The sequence below is a fragment of the Ochotona princeps genome, chromosome 3, assembly GCF_030435755.1.
Source record: "Ochotona princeps isolate mOchPri1 chromosome 3, mOchPri1.hap1, whole genome shotgun sequence".
Lineage (NCBI taxonomy): Eukaryota > Metazoa > Chordata > Mammalia > Lagomorpha > Ochotonidae > Ochotona > Ochotona princeps.
In genome coordinates, this window is record NC_080834.1 from 68,392,460 (window position 1) to 68,405,587 (window position 13,128).

Consider the following 13,128-nt stretch of genomic DNA (forward strand, 5'->3'; position numbering starts at 1 on the left):
TCTTTCTCCTTCACACACACACACACACACACACACACAAACATGTAAAGTAAAAATAAATATTTTTAAAATTTTTACATTTCCAAATATTCTAAAGAATTGTGCCTTTCTGGCCTATCCAAGGAAACAGAAGCTTCTCTATATCCTACTTTGAATATGCTAGGTACTGCTATAACTAATGCAATACATTTCTAAAGAAAGGAGGGAGAAAGGAAGGAGTATTTGCTAATAACGGAAAAAGGAGTCACTGGGTTTGAATAAGAAAAAACTCCAAATTGAATAGCTCCTGCATTTCACACTGACTAGGAAGTAGCATAAGATTAAACCAATCATGAAACTAATTTCATCTCTCTTGAAGCCTGGTACATGCATAATTACACACACACACACACACACGCACACCAACAGCAGCAGCAGCTGCCAGATAGACCAGAACCATAAAGTTTCCTACCTCTTGGGAAAGCCCACTGCTCTCATACATCTGCCTGATTTCCTCTCTGCTCAGGCCACCAAGCACCTCTTCACTAGCAGAGCTGTAGAAGGGATGCTGTAGACCGGCTGCCTCATAGAGCTCACATCCAGCCTCGTGGCCTTCAAACACAGGATTGCACTTCACAGCATTCTCAACGAATGAGAGGCTGTCGGGCTGCCTAGCAGAGCCACAGAAAGAAAGATATCATTGATTTCACTGATTTTGGTTCTTCTTTGGGAGCTCATTTAGTAGGGAAAGTATTTACTTACCTGGACAAGATTTCTAATGGAAAAAAAGAGGTAAACGACATAAGTGGGGGAGCCAATTGTGAAAAATCCATATCAAAAGTACGTATTACAAGTTATTTCTGCGTAATCAACTACTTAGGTATCCTATTTAACTGTTTACCTATATATATTCATCTTATTTTCCCACGGTCCCTGATATTAATAAATGCTGGTTGGAAATATCCCAGTTATCAGTATTTCATTAAACAAATACAGTTTCAGTTTTTCAAGAGTTATACTCCTCAGAAATCTGTGTGCAAACACACAAAGAAACTGATAATAAAACAAACAGGGAAGTGAGAAAGCTAGCCTCTATCAAATTCAATTCACACCTATAAATATTTATTGATCACTGCCAATGAGTTTAGGGCTGTTCTAGATACCATCAATGCAAGAATCTCCACCTTATATGGATATCCACATTCAAGGATACCTTCCTTCACTGTGCACTCAAGCTCAGGCATAATGGCCTCATTTTTCCCATGTTTGCTCAGTCAGCTGGAAAGCATCCCACCCCATTCTAGAAACCATCTTCTCTCCTGTCCAGCTGAGTATTACAACCACATTCAAACTTCTAAAACTCCCTCCCTCACAGAAAACTAGTTTACCTCCCACCTAGGTTCCTTAGTATCTTATTCATGATGCTGCTTATGTTTTTCTCCCATCTGACACCTCCATGAGAACAGGGATCATGATGTTATTCAAGTTTACAGCTCTCGCCTCTTCACCCAGATTCTTGTCTAGTGTCTGGCACATAATGCGATGTACTAAATGAATGAGTCAACAGAACATTTTATTCCATCAGATAATTCTTTCTTATTTACCTAAATTGCCTCTCTCCTTCTCCCCTGATTGAGTGAACTTGAAGAGTCTTAACAAGGAAGAAGATAGCAGCAGAAGAGACCAGGAGAAGTCCAACCATGGAAGCAATGGTGATGCCTATGACCAAAGGCTCAGAGACAAACTCCTCACAGTGCTCACCGCGATACCACCAGTTCTCACCAACCCGGCATCTGCAACAGACAACAAAGCCAAGATCCAAGCCATTCCTATCACAGTACAACTTTATAGAGGAGCCTTCAGTGGGACTGGGAAAGATCGAGAAATAAGTAATGACCCATGAGAAGCTTTCTCCCAGAGTAGAATATTTGAGGTAAATGATCATATAGGACTGTGTACAATGCCTAGCGCAGACCTAGTTGGCCCCCAGTGATGGTAAACAACTGAAGAAAAGATTGAATGAGGCTTAAGGAATGATTATATCTAATCTCCTTGTTCATGGATAGTGACAAAGAGGCTCAGGAAAAAGAGTGACTGGCATTATGTCACCCAATCAGTCAGTAACAAAGCAGGAGCTAGAACTCAGGGCTCCACATTTGTCAATCCCTGCCACATTAGAGAGCCTTCTAACATGAAGTTAACAGAGCAGCAAGAAAACTATTTTGGCTTATGAAAAACAAAAATAGTATTTTTTCAGATGCTGAGAGACTGCTTTTCTTCATAGTTATCTAGCTAAATCTTACACTTTTTCATAAAAAAAAAAAAACAGAAGTTGGATCATTTCTACTCATTTCCTCATCTATGCCAGCTTTTGCCCACTGGAAATTCATAAACTATCTTCCTGTTTTAGTTGCTGTTTCTTGGGTCTTTTTTATAACCATGAAGTTTCTGTGGATAGAAGCTTGATTTGTTTGGTTTTGTTTTTAAAGGGGAGTGGAGAGCGAAGGATGGTCAGACTAGCTGAGTATGCTTATCTGCAGCTTTCTCATTAGTTCTGCTTTGAACATTTGTTCAGATGCATGGAAAGGCAAGTGTATTGACCACCACTTCAGCTACTTGCCTGTCTTTATTTTTGAATACTCAGTGGGATTAAAAAGAGCTTGAATCCTTTAAAGATATAATCCAAGTGCAATGGCAAAAATTCCTTTGTTTTCACTTTCAGATATAGGAAAATGTGTTGATCATATGCCTAAACATCATCTAAATACTGCCTTATCATCACAACCAAAATGATAATACAAAAATCTCCATCTCCTACAAGGACCTATAGTAAGATGCACTTAGGCAATTTTATCTTAGAGCCCTCCAACAGCATAAAATAACAACTGAAACGAATGTAGAATCCAATCCTATAAAATGACCTGGTCTACACATGAGAATTAGATAGTACCCATCTGTTACCTATACATGATTTCTATAATAAATATTATAATGCTAAAATATAGACGTAGATTGCTTTTGATCAGAGGAAGTGTTCTGAAACCAAACTCCCTCACTAGAGCATACCTACAAATGGCCCCGTGCCCAGGCATAATGTCACACTTTCCATCGTTCAAGCAGAAGTCAGGCTGTAGGTCACAGAGACTCTGACACGGCAGGTCATCCACACTCAGGTATCCAGGATAGCACTTGCATTGTGCTTCTCCACTCCAGGGACTGACCAAACACTCAGAAAATTCATTGCAGGCCTGAAACTTGCAAGGGTTGGCATCATCACCTAAACATCAAACGAAATCAGAGAATGATGTAAGTAAAAGCAAAATACAGGAACTGGGGCATATGAAGAACCTCATCAAAGGCACCCCCCCCACCAAAGTCCCATGAAGCAGCTCACTTATTGTACCATTACAATGCCTTACCACTACTAAACAACAACGTTATTCTGGTTCACCTAAGATTAAAGAGCTTTCATTAAAATTCTCTGGTCAAGCAAGCCTCTCTCTATATATGTAGGGAACATATAGAAGCTTAAAAATCTATATCATATAATTGCATATCTAATTGAAATACAACTTTCATATGCCATTCAGTCTCACCAACATTATCCTGCCACAGTCCATCTCTACTCTGTACACACTATGGCGTGCCCTACTGGACATGGAGTCCACAGATGTGAGAGTCCAGACAGCTAGTAGCAGCCTCGAAGAGGGGTATAGCTCATTGAAAGAAGTCAAGGATTGAGGTCAGCAGAAGCAATATTTTAAAAAAAAATCATCTCTGTATATCCTCAGGCCATTCCCAAATATTTTGGCTTCAGTAACCTTATTTTTTATTGATGATGCAAAAAATGATAATTAAATAAGACAATAACCAATAAATATATAAATATATACACATATATATATATGTGTGTATATATATATATATATATATATATATATATATATATGACATTGACCACAATAGGTCTTTCATCTTCCATGATCTCAGCATATGTTCTTCTCTGGTGAATGGCAAATGGGCAAATAAATGGTGCCATACACACCCTAAACAAGAAATAGGTAGAAAGATCCATAGATTCATCTATGTGAAATAGTGTGAAATTTAGCTACAAAAATTTAAAATGGGTAAAGAAAATTAATTTGTCTAGATTTATAGGAAAATTGATACTGTTTTATAAAGTTATGATTTTCTTCCTGCTCGAGAAATTAAAGATTGTTTTGCTAATGGAGTTTAAAAAAAAATCTCTAAAGTTGATCCTCCTTGGCCCTGAGTGGATGTACCAGATTAAATGGTATTTCCTGAGATTCTAAATCTAGGGGCCAGCTTTATGGCATAGAAGAAAAAGTTGATTCCTGCAGTACGAACATCATCCCATACTGGAATGGTGCTTCACGTCCAAGAGGCTCCACTCCCAACCCTGCTTCATGCTGAAGTGCCTAAGAAAGAGACTAATAATGGCTCAAGTATTTGGGGCCCTGTTACCAATGTGGGAGACCCAGATCGAGTTCTTGGCTTTAGCCTGGTATAGTCATTGTCATTGTGGTCACTTTGGGAGTGAATTAGTAGATGGACTATCTAGCTTCTCTCTCTTCTCTTCTCTCTCTCTCTCCCTCTCTCTCTCTCTCTCTGTATCTCTCTCTGTATCTCTCTCCTAGCCTTTCAAGCAAACCAACAAATTTATAAAATATTAAAAAAGAAGAGTCAATGTCTGTCTATAATTTGATTTTTTATGGAAGAATGAGTCTTTGCAGACACAATCAAGAAGAGATCATTCTGGGGAGAGCATTATGGCACAGCATGTTAAGGCAACACCTAACATGCTGGCATCCATGAATGCCTGTTGAAGCAGCAGCTGCTACAGTTCTAAGATTCATTTATTATTTTTGGAAAGGCATGTCTACAGAGAAGAGATACACAGAGAAAAATCTTTTGTTCACTGGTTTACTCCCCAAGTGGCCACTACAGCTGAAGCTGAGCCGATACAAGCCAAGAGCCTTGAGCCTCTTCCAGGTCTCCCACAGGGGTTCAGGGTGCCAAGGCCTTGAGTCACCCCCCACTGCCTTCCCAGGCCACAAGCAGGGAGCTGGACAGGAAGTGGAACAGACAGGACCCAAACCAGCACCCACATGGGATCCCAGAGCATGCAAGGCGAGGATCAGCCACTAAACTATCTCACCAGGTCCTGGCTGCTGTGCTTCTGATCCAGCTCCCTACTAATACGCTTTCAAAGGCAGAAAAACAAAGCATTGTAATTTCCTGGGGCCCTGTTACCTACATAGGAAACAAAGTAAGTTATAGGTTCCTGACCTCTTCAGCATGGCCCATTGAACCATTTTATTGAGTGAACCAGTAGATGAAATATAGCCTCTTTCTCCCTCTATTATACACACATACACACTCTCTCTCTCTCTCTCTACCTTTCTTTTTTTTTTAACATTTATTTATTTTATTACAAAGTCAGATATACAGAGAGGAGGAGAGACAGAGAGGAATATCTTCCATCCGATGATTCACTCCCCAAGTGAGCCACAACAGCCAGTGCTGCGCCGATCCGAAGCCGGGAACCAGGAACCTCTTCCAGGTCTCCCATGCGGGTGCAGGGTCCCAATGCATTGGGCTGTCCTTGACTGCTTTTCCCAGGCCACAAGCAGGGAGCTGGATGGGAAGTGGAGCTGCCGGGATTAGAACCGGAGCCCATATGGGATCCCGGGGCATTCAAGGTGAGGACTTTAGCCACTAGGCCACGCCGCCGGGCCCTCTCTCTACCTTTTAAATAAGTAAATTCTTAAAAAATTATTAAGAAGTGATCATACTAGATGAGGATAGGCCCAAATCCAATGACTGGCAGCAACAACAGAGAAGGGTGGAATTTGGTATAGTGATTTTAGATATCACTTAGGATGTCCATATCCCATATGAGAGCTCCTGGGTATGAGTCTTGATCCTGCTCCAATTCCAACTTCCTGCTAATGCACTTCTTGAGTGGGAGTAGTGGCAGCTTAAGTGATTGGGCCCCTGTCATGCTCCTGGGAAACCTGCATTAAATTTCTGGCTGTCTTCAGCTTAGTGCAGCTCCCTCCAGCTGCTGCAGGCAGTTGAGAAGGAAACCAAGGGACTGATCTCCATCTATATCTATCTCTCTATCTCGATGTTTGTCTTTCAAGTAAATGAAATATTTTTAAATTGAAGGAAATTTGGACTCAGAGACAGACACAGGGAAGAGGACAATATAAATCTACAGGCAGAGATTGGAGAGGCAAGCCAAGGAATAAAAAGGATTACCAGACAACCTTAGAAGCTAGGAAAAGGCCAGGAAGGGTTCTAGGCTAGCACGTAGATCTTGGACTTCTAGCTTCAAGAACAGTGATGGAACTGTCAGCTGTTCTAAGCCACCTGGTCCGGGCGTTTGTCACAGCAGTTCTGAGAAACTAACAGAGGAGCCACTGGCAAGACACTCACACACTGACAGACCCAAATGACTTCCAGCAGAATCTACTGTACATTTCTCAAGTCCTTACACCTTTATCCTAGAACTCATCTAATTCAAAACTAACTGAATCTTGACGTAGCATTGAGACATAGGAATGTGTACAGTGGATGGGATGGCAGGAATGGTACTGCATAATTTCCATTAGCTGATAAAAGACTCAAAACGTCTGAGGCAACGCATATCAACACAAGGCAGGCAAGATATTTTCTCTAGCCAATCTTAAAATACTATAATTTAATCTGAGTGCCTTTAGCTAGAAGAATACATGTGGTAAGAAAATTCCTTTACAAAGTTTTCTGGTTCCTTTTACTTTCAAACCAAGGACAGAGAGCAGTACAGATGAGCAAACTGTGAATTTAAAGTTTCTTTCCAGTCCTTTCTGCTGCCTAATGTGGCTGTCCAGAATAGCTAGCCTTTTATTAAGAAAAGCACCTTAAGTTTATAGACAAACAAAAGTGGATTTGGAGCTTAGTTTGGGACTGGAGACAGGGATCCAAGGTATGGAATGAGTTACATTGTGGCTTTCCAAAATTAGCCCAAGAGAAGTACTGATGAGTTCAGAGAAAATGAAAACAGAGAAAATGTGAAATCTGGAAAGACAGCTTCATGGCTGGAGCTCCCTGCAGCTGTGTCTCGGGAGAAAAAAGAACCAGTAAGAGAAGTCCCAGAGAGAGTGGCTGAGGAATTTTAGAATGGTTACACCTCTCAGTGATGATTTTAAGTCATCTACCATACATCAGTAAACATTTATTATTCTACTACTCTCAGCAAATATATGATAGAATCAACTGTCTTGTGTTAGAGATGCTTTGAAAAATCAAATGCAGGACTGAAATCTGACAGATTAGCATAAAGACAACTACAAAAGTTAGGATGTGAAATTGAAAATTTAGCTGAAGAAACTCAGAGTTGGAGGTAACTAAGAGATATTTTAAAATCTCTAACAAAGCCTTGAGGCCGAGATATTGGAGAGAGGGTATAAAACATAGATACAAGTTTTATACTTTAAATAGACATGATATTGTCAAATCACCTTAACAGTTACACCCAGGAAAATATCACTACACTCGTAAATCCATTTTGTGAAATACATGAGACACTCCCACTTCATATAAATAAAATAAGGAACAGTTATACACAATATTGAAGTAAATCAGTTGTTATAATTTTCAATAAGTCATTGATTTTTGCAAAAATATTATAAATCATAATTGTAAAGCTAGTCAAATGTTTATATATGCATTGTTGCTTAATTCTTAGATTATCCCGGTGAAAATACACAGGCTATGGAATGTTACCCCCATTTAATATATAAGACACTAAAGCTAAGAATGAAACAGCTCATCTGTGGTCAAACGAATGATAAATGGCAGAGCAAAGAGAGCAGGCCAAATTATAATTAATTGTTTCTTCCACTACACCATATGACAAAGTGCATTTGCCTTAAATAACTCAAGTGGGAAGAGGTCTGGATATGTACAGATTAACTAAATCATTTTCCTCACATTCAATGAATGATAGTCCTTCAAGGATTTTAAAGGAAAGAATGTTTGCCTCTTTCCTAGTTGAAAAATAACGCTGTCCTTCAAACAAATATGAAAGTAAAAAGCACTGGATAAATAGGAACCCAGACATCACACCTGATTCCTACTCAAAACCTCTGTCCCCTGGTGTGAGGAAAGAACCAAAATTCTCTGTGTCTAAGTCTTCCAAATAAAAGCAATTTGACTTCATCAATTCCAAGTGTCTTTTAGAATCTATTAAGTCAAGGTTCTGTGCTGAGTTCTGGCTAGGAGGAGTTTAACAATAATAAGACAAAAATAACAACTAAGAAACTACAAAAATTCACATTATTACAATGGTAAAAAAAAAAAAAGACTCCACATAAAAAAAGAAACATGGTTTGCTTTTGAAAAAGACTAACAGGAAAGACCAATCTGGATTATAAGTCAGTAACAGTATTAAGGAAGTGAATTAAATGAGCCAGAATAGGTAAGTAGGAAGCACCCAAGAGGGAAGTCTCAGACCTAGGGGAAAATACATGCAAAGGCTTTAAGGAAAGAACAAGTTTCGTTGAATTCTATCCCTAATGTAATAAATCATCCTTCTGTCCTTATCTTAGAGTCTATGTCATAAATTCCACATGTTATATACTTACTCTGCTTTTTAAAAAGCAGTGTGTATATATATATTTAAATGTGTATATAATTTTTACATCTGAAGCAAAGATGCAAAATGTTAGAAACTGTCATATCTATTTGTGATTACTAAATTCTATTTTTCTGAATACATATAATAGTTTCAAATAAAAACTTAAAATAGGTTATTTTTATTTGAAAAACTAAAACAAACTTATTTTCTTTGGAAAATATGAGAAGATAATGGAGACCAGGTCTTATGGTTATTAAGCTGGGTAGCCAATTAATTATTTCAAACTACAAAGAGAAATAGTCTGATAGATGATTTAGAAAGAACACGGAGGCTACTGACTCAAAAAAGATTAGAAGGAATAAAAAGAATGTGGGAAAACTCAAATGATGATTTGGACAGAGGGTAGCAGTAGAGATACAGAGAATAAGAGTTTAGGGCCCAGCACCGTGGCCCAGTGGCTAAAGTCCTCACCTTGAAAGCCCCGGGATCCCATATGGGCGCCAGTTCTCATCCCGGCAACCCCACTTCCCATCCAGCTCCCTGCTTGTGGCCTGGGAAAGCAGTTGAGGAGCCCAATGCTTTGGGACCCTGCACCCATGTGGGAGACCAGGAGGAAGCTCCTGGCTCCTGGCTTTGGATCGGCACAGCACCAGCTGTTGCGCTCACTTGGGGAGTGACTCATCGGATGGAAAATATTCCTCTCTGTCTCTCCTCCTCTCTGTATGTCTGACTTTGTAATAAAAATAAAATAAATCTTATTTAAAAAGAGTTTAAGCAATTTTTAGAGTTCATACGGTGGTATGTTTGATGGCAAGCTAAGAAAGGAATAGATTCAGTACTTAGGAAAATAATACAGAAGAGAGTCCACATCTGCTGGACTTGGTAGTACAGACATAGTAATAAGACATTCAGTAGGTGAGTGAAAGAATCAGAGTGAATAGGAAGTAAGCCAGTAAAGCGTGACAGACCATCCTTTAGAAAAGATGCTGTAATAATGATGCCTCTAGAATAAATATTTTATTAATTATCAAGATATGAAAAATGTATTTGGAATAGCAGTTCTTCCACCACCACCCTCATCCCCTACCCCTGCCACACACACATGTACTAGATTGCCCTTGCATCAATGAGGGGAAAAATCCACAAGAATAATCACTGTACTCCACCAAGCAGGCAATATCATTACCTGATTCCACATCAAGGGAGTATTTATCAATAGCCAAGTTCATGGTTTGGTAAGCAGTGGTACAAAAGTCTTCCAGAATCAAGTACACAGCATTGTTGACATTAGGAGGGACTGACTCTGCAAACTTCATTCGGCTGTTCACCACAATGCTGCCATTTCTGAAGTTCAGGATTTCCAAGTTCTGGAACCCTGTGAGGTTTGACTGGAGATAGGGAACCAGCTACAATACACAGAAAGCAGAAAATTTATTGATAGCATTCTGCATTTTGTTCAATACATGTCAAAAACAAGAATGAATTTCTCTTCAACTTTTTCCATACTGTAGACTGTACACATTTAGATTGCTAATTAACCAAATCATATATCAGGAGTGATCTAAAAGTATAAATACCATGAGACTTTCATAGTGGTATCCAAAAAGCCCCATGAAACTCAGTTTAACACACCTAGCTTACATGCATAAAGACATTATAGGTACTCAAAAACGCCCTTTGTCTCACAATAAAATATGAAAAGTAGCCTCAATTTGCTAAGAATTCATGTAATACAGCTTTCCAATCATAATCTGTCATATTATTTTGTTGCCACTGTCATTTTTTCCACTTCCTGTGTCATTGTTTTCCTGCCATTCTTAGGTTATTATACCTTTGGTAGGTGATAGGCAATGAATGTTCATAGCAGATCACACCTTCCTTGACTCACATCATCTGTGTTGGAAGAGGGATGGATCATACCTGATTACTCACCAGCACCAACTCTTTTCATACTTACCAACTCTAAGAATCTTTGCTCCAAGGCTTTATACTCCAAAGAATTTTTATTAAACAGGTCTTCTGAAAACATCATGTTAGTCACTCGGAGGCTGAAGAAAACCACCAAAGCTCCTCCTGTCTGGGTATAGCTTGAGTCACCCCCATTAGTGGATGGAGCTACAACAGCCATCTCTGTGGCGTGAACATTTGTAGAAATTTCCATGTAACTACCAACCTTGCCATTTTTCTCTTGAATTAGCTCAGGCTGATAGTAATCCGTGCCTACCCGGTCCAACTCTAATGAAATGTCCTGTACACCCACGATTACTTCATCCTCCAGTGGGATGGAGGTCATGGTTGGAGGCAATTTGGGAGACTGTGTCATAGGAGCTTTAGACCAGAGTCTGTCGGTACTCTGTGGTGTCCTTGCCAATGTGTCTCTGGACAATTTTCGTAGCGAAGATGTCCCTTCCCAAACTGTCTCTGATTCTGGCAAGGCAGTCCACAACATTGAATCTTTGCTGTCAAGTTCTTCATGTTCAGATGACTTTGTAGCTTGTTCTATTTCCTCCTTTAGGAAATCATCTTGATATGGTTGGTCAATAGAAGAAGATATTGCTACAGACGCCAGTAGAAGGGGAGCTTTCGAAGCTGAGTAATAATCAGTGTCAGGTGCCTCTGATGAGTATTCAGAGATGATCAGAGATGTAGGCTGCGTTGCAGTCTCTGCATTGAATGGCACTGAAGGTCCACCATAAAGCTTTTCTGCAAAGTCTGTGGATCTACCATCCTGCTCATAATCTGGATGCTCTATAATTTGATATGCAGAATTCATTTCACCACCTATGACTAATTCCTCATCTACACCCCCACCTGGCAAAAGTGAATCCTTCTCTTCAAGCCATGATTTGGACAATGGTTCTGTGCTCTTCTCTAATAAAATCTTACTCCATGGCCAAGTAATTAGATCCACCATTTGCCCAGACCCAGAACTAAAGCCACTTTCAAATAAGGACTCTTTTTCCATGGCTGTTTCTGGCAGCAAAGTGTTCACTTCTAGTTGATCTTTGACTTGGAAGTCCAGGGAATCCAAAACAAAAGGTACAGTTATTTCTTCAGTAATAATATCTAATGTGGCAGGAGAAAGCAAATGCGGTGAGGTTGTTAAGATTATACCAGAGTCTTCCACAGACAGTACTGTTTCTGTTGGCACAGGCTGAGTCAATGAGCTTGAAGGCAATGGATCCACAGAATAGCCAATAGCTAATCCTAAAAATAAAGTTTTCCATTAAATATGGTACAAAACATATCCCTAGTTTTCCAAATAAAACTAGTAATCTGATTTTTTCATCAAGTTAGCAGCAACTATTGTTGGCTATTACTTTACAATACATAACAAACAACAAAATGACCTGATAATGTGTTCATGATGTGGGATGATCATTTGTGACTATAGTCCCCTTCATGAGAATAATATCACCAAGTTAAATAATTCATCTTCAATCCTTTGATTTTTTTATACCATTGATTGATTAAATAAATAAATAAATAAATAAATAAATAAATAAAGCAACCCAGCAGGAATTAGGGAAGAAAATTCTCTAGATCTGTAGTTGGTTTTGAATTCCCATTCACCCTATTATTTTTATGGTTCATCATCCTTCATATTCAGTCTATGCTCAAAACCCTAGGCTTTTTCTATCTTTGTTCATCTTTCCCTTTAATGTGTAAACTCCATCCTTGGTCACATCAATCTTTCCTTTTCTCTACAACATTGAGAAGATCACCAGTCGGGCCCAGCATAGTAGCCTAGTGGCTAAAGTACTTGCTTTACATGCCCAGGTTCCCATATGGGCACCGGTTCACATTCTGGCTGCTTCACTTCCGACCCAGCTCCCTACTTGTGACCTGGGAAAGCAGGGAGCTGGCCCAAAAACTTGGGACCCTGCACCCGCATGGGAGACCCAGAAGAAGTTCCTGGCCCCTGGCTTTGCATTGGCTGAGCTCCAGCCATTGCAACTACTTGGGGAGTAAACCAGCAGATAGAAGATCTTTCTATCTCTCCTTCTGACTGTAAATCTGACTTTCCAATAAAAATGAATAAATCTTTAAAAAGAAGATCATCAATCATTAGGTTTGGACTCCTCCACAATTAATCATACTAAAAGCTAGAGGAATTGAACAATGGAAAATAGCATACCAAGAAGTGAAGATACATTACAATATGCACCTCTACTCCAAAATAAAAGATGGACTCCTAATCAAACTTAAATATATCTTGACAACAGAATGATGGACTTGCTATCATCATCTATACTTGCAATGTCAGGATACACTTAAATAGCAGTATGATGGACTGTGACTGTTGTTGAAGAACTATACTATTATAACAATACAGGGGAAGTCAGTGGAGATTGAAGAGGGAGAATAAGGAAGGTGAAGGGAAATCCCTGAACCTATGAAACTGTATTGTAAAAAATTTTTAAAAATTCAAAAGCTGCTGGGATAATCTTTTTTGATACTGTTTGCTTACCACTCCAGTATTAAAGTAGTTGCTAAATAGTAGT

The 13,128-nt window shown here is 39.2% G+C and overlaps 1 protein-coding gene across 1 annotated transcript in view; it reads right to left on the bottom strand.

The window, feature by feature from the left end:
* Positions 1-13,128, bottom strand: part of IMPG2 (interphotoreceptor matrix proteoglycan 2) — a 54,001-nt gene that overhangs the window by 3,470 nt on the left and 37,403 nt on the right. Inside the window, exons 13-17 of the mRNA XM_058661812.1 lie at positions 10,581-11,830; positions 9,810-10,029; positions 3,046-3,256; positions 1,584-1,772; positions 452-650 (exon numbers count right to left, since the gene is read on the bottom strand). Coding sequence (XP_058517795.1) covers positions 452-650; positions 1,584-1,772; positions 3,046-3,256; positions 9,810-10,029; positions 10,581-11,830 — 2,069 coding nt within the window. The remainder of the gene's footprint in view (positions 1-451; positions 651-1,583; positions 1,773-3,045; positions 3,257-9,809; positions 10,030-10,580; positions 11,831-13,128) is intronic.